The sequence below is a fragment of the Rhagoletis pomonella genome, unplaced genomic scaffold (genome assembly GCF_013731165.1).
Source record: "Rhagoletis pomonella isolate Grant_MI unplaced genomic scaffold, Rhpom_1.0 Rhpom_scaffold_00003, whole genome shotgun sequence".
Lineage (NCBI taxonomy): Eukaryota > Metazoa > Arthropoda > Insecta > Diptera > Tephritidae > Rhagoletis > Rhagoletis pomonella.
In genome coordinates this window covers 46,529,191-46,537,175 of record NW_023458557.1, presented here as the reverse complement: position 1 = coordinate 46,537,175, position 7,985 = coordinate 46,529,191, and the positions used below count along the sequence as shown (strand labels likewise).

Below are 7,985 nucleotides of genomic sequence, written 5' to 3'. Positions count from 1 at the left end.
CTGATGTATGCGTAGGTGGTACTTGGACTTGATTTGGTGTTGCCAGGCCAGCGGCTGAAGTAAAGGTTTCTTTAAAATGTTCAACAAGGGAGTCTAAGTGCAGCGTTTAATTTAAGGTGACTACTGATGTACTTTTTATATTTAAGCCAGTTGGTGTTATTTGAAGTTAGACGAGGCTCAATTTCGATATTTTGGGTCTGTTCATATAGTTTTATTAATATAGGGGAGTGATCGGATGATAGTTCAGGTAGAGTTTCTGCTGTTATGTTATTTCTGTATATGTTTCTTGTAACTGCGAAATCTATTAGGTCTGGTATCTTCTTTATATCGGTAGGCCAGTAAGTAGGTTTAACAGGAGATGTCTATTGAGCCTGTTTCTAATGGTATTGTATAGTTGCCGCCCTTTTGGGTTAATAAGGCGTGATACCCAGTACGTATGCTCAAATAAATCTTTAAAGTCATTTTCAGAAATTAAAAATCGCGGTGAGCAATAAATAGCCGATAGATTCAAGTCTCGGTCGCGGTTTCGTAAGCATATGGTAGTTGCTTGCAGACAGGCTGTTGCTTTTGACTCTAGAATATTGTGCTTTAGACGATTTCTAATCAGCACCGCTGTGCCTCCATGAGCTTTACCATCTGGGTGATTTGTGGCATAGAATTTGTATCCAGGTATGGAGAAATTATATTTATTTGTTAAATGTGTCTCGGACAGTAGCATAACATCTATGTTGTATTCAGTGAGAAATTGACTGAGTTCTAATCTACGCTGGTTTACACCGTTAGCATTCCATAAGCAAGTTTTCAATTCACTCATTTTTTATTCACTAAAATTTACAACAATTGGTTTTGAGCCTTAATGAGGTCTTGAATCATATTTTGCATAGTAGACATGAATTGAGTCATACAATGAGTAAGATTCAATATCATTCCTTCTATGCCACAAGTAGGGGGGTTCGGCTGCAATTGCTCAGTATTATTCCTTTGAATATTTGCAAATGTTTCTTGATAGGAGTTTTATTTCGCCGTGCTTGGCTGCGTTTGTAGTTTTAACGCGTCGGCAAAAGAAACGTTGGGAACTCGCTGCGCATTGGCAAAAAAGGCCCCTAGTGTAGTGGTTGATGGCGTGAGTTGTTGGTATGTATAAGAGCTAGTTGGAGTGGTGGAAGAGCGTACGGCTGTGTTGCGCTGATTCATGCGAGACTTTAAGTCTTTGTATACAGGGCATCCCCTATAATTGGCGGTGTGGTTACCTCCGCAATTACTGCGTTTCTTTACAGCCACATCATCTTTGATAGCCTTGCAAGAAGCGGAAGCGTGAAGGTCGCCACAGGCAACACACACTGGGCGCAAGGTACAGTATGTTCTGGTGTGCTCAAATTCTTGACAATTTGTGCACTGTACTGGACCGTTTCGCTTGTGCGGCTCCTCCACTGTTATTCTTCGGTGTAGAAGGTATCGTAGATTGTAGATTGGGTGCACTGCGTTTTTATTCATTGGCTTTGTTTCTGCCTTAAGTTCTACCTTAAACATAGGTTGAGCGATTTTTGCTCTGTTGATAATATTGACAACATTTTTAAAAGAAAATCCTGCCTTCTCTAGAGCATGAGCAATATCAGCAATGGGTACACTTGATTCTATACCTTTTATTACTACTTGCAGTCCTTTGCTGCCTTTGAGCTGGTACGTATACAAGTTTTTCTTATCTTCATTAAGGTGTTTGGTTACCAACCGGTAATTTTCTTCAGTTAGAATCTGAAGTTTGGTCTCTTTAATATTGCCCTTGGTAACTGATGTTACGTGGAAAGTATTGTCTCCAATAAGCTGAGTTAATTTATTCACGAGCTCACTACAGTTTTGCTCTCGTAAATAAATTGGGGGCGGTTTGGGTTTGGCTTTAGAAACTTCATTCGGCTCTTTGTCACATTCATTGTCCAGAATCGCAAACTTATTTCCCAGTAGAGGGTTAATGTCAGTGGTTTTCGTTTTTGCAATTTTTGATGGGTTTGCAATGCTGCTGTGGGCTTAATTTTCGTTTGACTTGTATATACCTATCAATACCCGTTTGAGTCAATGTGCGGGTTGTTGGATTAAGTAGGTCAACTTGCGCTGAGCTGCGTTGCTTGGCTTGTACTGGTGCCGAAATTTCCGTTTGTGCAGGTGTGGGTGAACTGCGTTGTGAAACCGCTGTCATTGCTGAAGTCGTGGTTGTAGTCGTTGTTGTGAGAGCTGCGCTTACCGTTGTTACTGTGCTTGTTGCTAAGCTAGTGCTTTGTTGTTGCGTTAGAACAACTTGGTCTACCAGAGACATTGGCGACTGGGCATGCCAAGGTGTTTGGGTGGAGGGAGAGAACGATTTATCGCGATCAGCATTGTTTGTGGGGGAAACGAACGAAAAGTAAGCATTTCGTCGATCAGCTGAATGCTTTTGGTCAGCTTCTGTTACGGCAAGGTTTATTTCACTGCACTTGGTGCTTGTTTCACTACTATTCGGTAAACGCGGTGGGGCCGGAGCTGCTTTTATTTTATTGTATGTTGGCACATTTATTTGAATTTCTCGCGGCATTGCGAAAATTCTGAAAAAGTAATTTATAATTATAGGCAAATAAGCAGAAAGCTTATTTATTCCTAGTATTGTCTTTTCGCGTTGGTTCTGTTTTTTTTTTGCTTTACGTGAATTATTAATAATTTCTCGGCGAAGCGATTAAAAAACACGTCCGCACAGGTTGACAGTCAATATTACAAATTTAGTGAGCAGTAGCGCGTTTCAAGAACGATATTTCGGACAAATCGTTAATGAACAACTATTTTTCCTTCAGTCTGCAAGTAATTTCAACCACAAATTATTATTATTGTCAAGAACCATTCACTAAAATTGTAACTTTTTATTATTTATTAATTCCTTTTTGATATTCAGCAATAGCAAGATGGAAATAAATTATAAACCAAAATTAGTAATATTTTTATGAATGTAGTTATAAAAGTTCACAGAGGAAACGCCGGAAAACAATGTATTGGCAACGACATAAAATGTATGGCAATTTAGATGTCAACAGAATAAAAACTACGATAAAAAAGCATGAGAGAAGTGTGCGAAGGAGGAAATCTTTTCAATTTGAACACAAAAAGCTTTAAATACCGTTGTAAAACGGTCAACAAATTTCTTATAAAATATTTTGATTTTTACCATGATAAAAACATGACACGGTAAAATCATTGAGAGACAGTCTGACGTTTGCCAGCAATATAATTTTAAAATTCGAACTCAAGCTCACACACACATTCTCATTTTTGATCTCAAACAACAACAATTGTGAACAATTTCCTTCTTTTATTTTGAATTTTATATGATTTAAAATGTTTGCAAACGTCAGAAAAAAATCAGGGCCGACGAATTGAGAATGGTTTTACTTTCTAATGTTTTTATCATGATTTTTACTGGGTGTAATTGAAACTCCGTCAAATGACTATTAAGGAAAAGAAAAATTTGAGAATAATAAAGAGAAAAAGAGATGAGTGCACAAACAGTTAAGTTAAATGTTATATCAAAATTCTTAAAAAGTAAACAAATCTATTTGTTTTTAATGTTACTGTATAGAGAGAGCTCTTTAAATCCATTTTATTTTTTATGAATAAGGTCATAAGCATATATCGTTTTTATAAATAAATCTTATAGCAAGATGCTATATATTTATTTATACACTTTTTGGCTGGCGAAAAATGTAGTTTTTTCAACTTAATAAAAAAGCGTATTTAACCACATTAAAATTTTTGTAATATTGAATGGCGCAACACAAGAACTCTTTTTGTTGCACGAAACCCTTGAACACGTGCCTGTCATCTATTTCTTCTGTTTCGACATTTCGCTATTTTGCATTTCATTCATTTGACGTCATTCGCATTGTCAGATTTTTGAAATTTGTTTTGGTTCGGCATTCTGCTATTTCATAATTCTTTCATTCTCATGTCATCCATCTTCCATTTCTTACCTTCCATTGCCGTTCGCATCGTCGAACGCGCCTGTCAAACACTGCCGCCATCATGCTTTTCAGTTTGGCAGGCACATCCGCTGTTAGAAAGAGAATAGACAACAAGTAAGAAAGTCTAAGTTCGAGCGGAGCCGAACATTAAATACCCGGCGCAGGTACTAAGTATATGATTTTCACCTTTCCGAAAGCTACCGCTACATGCTAAGCAAGTGTGTATCAATTTTGAGTAAATTAGCGTCCTTAAATTTCGAAATATTGAAGTTTCAAGCATTTCTGAAATTTGCCGTTATATAGAGAGTGGTCGTAATTTTAATCTGATTCCAATAATTTTCGACCGTTTGCTTCTATGTGGCAAGCACAATAATCATACCGAGTTTGGTACAAATTGGTAAGTGGGCGGTGCCACGCCCATTTTCCAAAACTTTATCATAAACGTATTTCCTGGTAAAGAATTGTTGCAAGCATCAATTTTGAGTAAATTAGCTTTAATATTTATTGATTTATCCAAGATTTCGTATTTCTCCAAATTACCGTTATATGGGAGGTAGGCGTGGTTATTGTCCGATTTTAAAAATTTTCCGCCATTTGGTATGCCGTAGCAAGACTAACAACTATGCCAAGTTTGGAAGAAATTGGTGCAGCGGTTACCAAGATATACACATGTAACCATAAGTGGGCGTGGCTACGCCCATTTTCCAAAAATTTATAATATTCTTAGTTTTTGTCTAAAAATTGTAAATATTAATTTTTAGTGAATAATCTTCAGTAGTTACTAAAATATCGCAGTTTTCGTATTTCTGAAAATTACCGTTATATGGGAGGTAGGCGTGGTTATTGTCGGATTTTGCCCATTTTCAATACCATCCGTCCTACGCCGGAAAGAAGTTCACATACCAAGTTTCGTTAAGATATCTAAATTTTTACTCGAGTTATCGTGTGCACAGACGGACGGACACAGTCACCGCTTAATCGATTTCTCCTTTCATTCTGATCATTTATGTATACATTTGTCTATATCTACCTTGATTCGTTTTGCCTGTTACAAACAAACGTTATATGAACAAAGTTATAATACCCTTGTGCACAAGTGCGCTCGGGTATAAAAAGGGGCATAGGATTCCATACTTGTAAGTATATACGATGATTTTATGTACACTTAAAAAGGCAAAATGGAGCTTATTCTGTGAAAAAACAAATTTACTAAATTTTAAAGTAAATCATCGGCTTCGGTAATAGGCATAATGTTAGATCAAAACCGAACGTTCTGTTCGGCTTCGGTCGGACTCTACTCAGAAGTGAACAGCTTGTTGTTTTTGCTATTACCTATTCAATTTGGTGTTCCATTGTTTAATACAAGTATTCAAGGACGGTTAAAAAGATATTTTTATTGGTTGTAAATTATACAAAAATACGCGTCAATTAAATATCATACCGGGTAAAAAACTTACTTTAGTTTTAAAAAGATTTGCTGGTGTCTCGAGAGCCACTCGCTGGTAATTCATTACTAGGACTTTCGAATACAGTGTCAGCATCTCTTAAATAGTTGAGTGTGTTTTTTGATAACAACGACTTCCCCACATTTAAAGCGAAGATGTTGACTTTGCAGCCTCTAAATTCGCACTCTCCAATAAAAGGCGGATTTGAGTTTAAATGGCTGTTAATAAAAAAATATTGCAAGACATTAAAATAACTTAACATATTTTAATTTACCTTTCCCATTCCTTTAGGGTACATAATATTGTACTTTTACTTTTGTGGTTTTGTCCTTCAAAAGCAGTCTCCACATATATCCCATTATTTTGCGAGTTCGTTATTTTTGAATGATTAAAATGAGACTTTGAAATAGTGCTCAAATCGATGCCAATCTTACAGTTAATGACTTTTGAATTATTTAAACGCAACTCCGCCTCATCCATTACAATTATTCCCGTTGCAAACCGTTCTACAGTACATTCATCCAGAATAATTGAAGCACCCCTATTGCATATAATCCCCTGTTGTGTACTAGTTTTTCCATCGCCTATTAAAGTGCAATTACGAATATATACGGTACCATTTTTTGCTACAATTCCAGTACGCACTTTGCGACAATCCATAACAACGTTTTCAAGAGTAAAGGAGCCGTCGAAGACAAAGAGAATGCTGTCATCATCCGATGAAGATATTACCACATTGGCTTTTGAAAAATAATCTTGCGTGCTAAGCTTTTCTCCAGCAACTTTTATTCCGGAAATTTTAGCGTCCTCATTCATATTTTCTAGAAACCTAACAGTATGACGACCGGGCGAAAGATAGATGCAGTCATAGTTACAACTGGTGCTTAAAACATCCTAAAATACAAAATCATAATAAAGTAATTTTCCAGTTTAGATGAGAAGTATACCTGTAGAGTATAAGCATTTTGAACCAGAGCATTGGTTGAAATGCACTTCTTTGCAATATGCATTAGATCAATTTGTTGTTCAATTGTGTATGGCATCATAACAATAAAAACTTGCTCGTCTTTTTTTTTTATGTATAGCCTCAGTATACTTTTTCCCTTTGAAATATTTTTCTTCTGGGAATTTTATTTCTTGGTATATCCGGCGCATTTCAGGGTTTTCCAATAACTCTATTTCGTTGCGGATCATAGCTAGCCGCAAATGTAATCTCATTAGATCAGTTACCTCAGTTTTGCTAATGGTTTCTTCGGGACTCCCTTCATCTTCATCCGTTAGTCCTATTTCCAGGTACTCCCGCCGTTGCTGCAAATATTTGGATTCGGCAAGTAATTTGCGAACATGCGCTGCCAATGTTCGCTTAATTGTTCGTTTCCGCAAGTCGTAGCAGAATCGAATACGTGACTCTAAATGCTTTTCCACCCAATTAAGGTCGTCATCATTATCGTTGTCCCATGGCATCCAAACATGTGTATAAAAGAAACGTAAACGGTCAACACAGTCTGCAGTTCGCTCTATGTTTAACTCAGCATTTTCCTGTTGCTTCGTCGGCCAAAGATCTTCCAAGAAAACTTCGTGCCTTTCCGGAAGATGAATGTCTTCCTCCTGAACTGCTTGTATAATGAGGATAGCTTTTAAATCCTTGAAAAGAACCTGTTCAACGCAACCAAAAACTACAGTTGGATAGCGGATATGTAGCTCTTCACATATTACACGAGGAATCTTCCAAATCGCTTGCCAACCTAAGGGTTAAACTCAGGATTTCTGAAAAAAAATTGGGAAGCAACTCAAAATGAATATCTACCTGCTGGCTCGATCTGGAGTTCAATATAGTACGACCACTCGGAACGAACTTGTGTTGCGGGAATTACTTCATCTTTCCACGATAAAACACTCATGGATTCCTCCAAGCGATCGAGTAAGCACTTATCAAATTCATAAACTTCCATTGCAAATTATATCAAATAAATCAAAACGCCGAACGTAAAATTCAAACTGAAACAAAGCTGGAGACACGAATTTCGAAACGATACTTACCGTATCGATACTTTTGTCATTCGATAGTTTTGAAACGAAATTGTTTGAAGTAGGGTAAACTCCAAGACCGATAAATAGTATTCGTTTCACCATGGGTAACCTCTAGTTAATAGTACTTATGGGCTGTTTTTGCTTATGCGTAAAAGCACATTTAGCGCATTTAGCTCTAAATGCTACTCTAAAAGTAAATTTATCCATACAAAATTCGGCACCTAAATGCAACTAAATGCAACTCCATTTTTGCATTAAGAATTTAAATGCTAAAAGCAACCCTGTGATCTTCCAAAATTTCCACGATTCGAATATGGTTTAATGAGAGAAACTGGCAACATTGCTTTTTCGAGTATACAGTCGCCCGCTGAAAGCGCTAATAGAGAGTGCTGTTTCCTCTGCACTCGCTGTACAGAGGGAAAACTTTGAAGAACGGCTGACTACCATTAGTCAGCGCATAAAATGTTAAGATAACTGTGCCTGAAGTAGAGGCATATAAAGAAATAGAGGTATTGCCCGGTAGACAGTGTGA

General features: G+C 37.0%; 2 protein-coding genes across 2 annotated transcripts; both read right to left on the bottom strand.

Moving 5' to 3' along the window:
- Nucleotides 1–1,969: 1,969 nt before the first annotated feature.
- LOC118736255 (dual specificity protein kinase shkD-like) lies at nt 1,970–2,563 on the bottom strand. The gene has a single exon (XM_036466349.1). It carries the CDS (start codon nt 2,561–2,563, stop codon nt 1,970–1,972), a length of 594 nt encoding a protein of 197 aa, XP_036322242.1.
- Nucleotides 2,564–5,345: 2,782 nt separating this feature from the next.
- LOC118735249 (protein nessun dorma) lies at nt 5,346–7,590 on the bottom strand. The gene is given in 5 exon segments (XM_036464900.1): nt 5,346–5,640; nt 5,697–6,316; nt 6,370–6,507; nt 6,509–7,167; nt 7,230–7,590. Coding segments are annotated over 5 exon segments (1,761 nt in total). The 5' UTR covers nt 7,375–7,590; the 3' UTR covers nt 5,346–5,441.
- Between the last annotated feature and the right edge of the window lie 395 nt (nt 7,591–7,985).

What these genes read in the sequence shown, in the direction of transcription:
- LOC118736255 (XM_036466349.1), bottom strand. Translation starts at nt 2,563, where the DNA reads ATGCCGCGAGAAATTCAAATAAATGTGCCAACATACAATAAAATAAAA.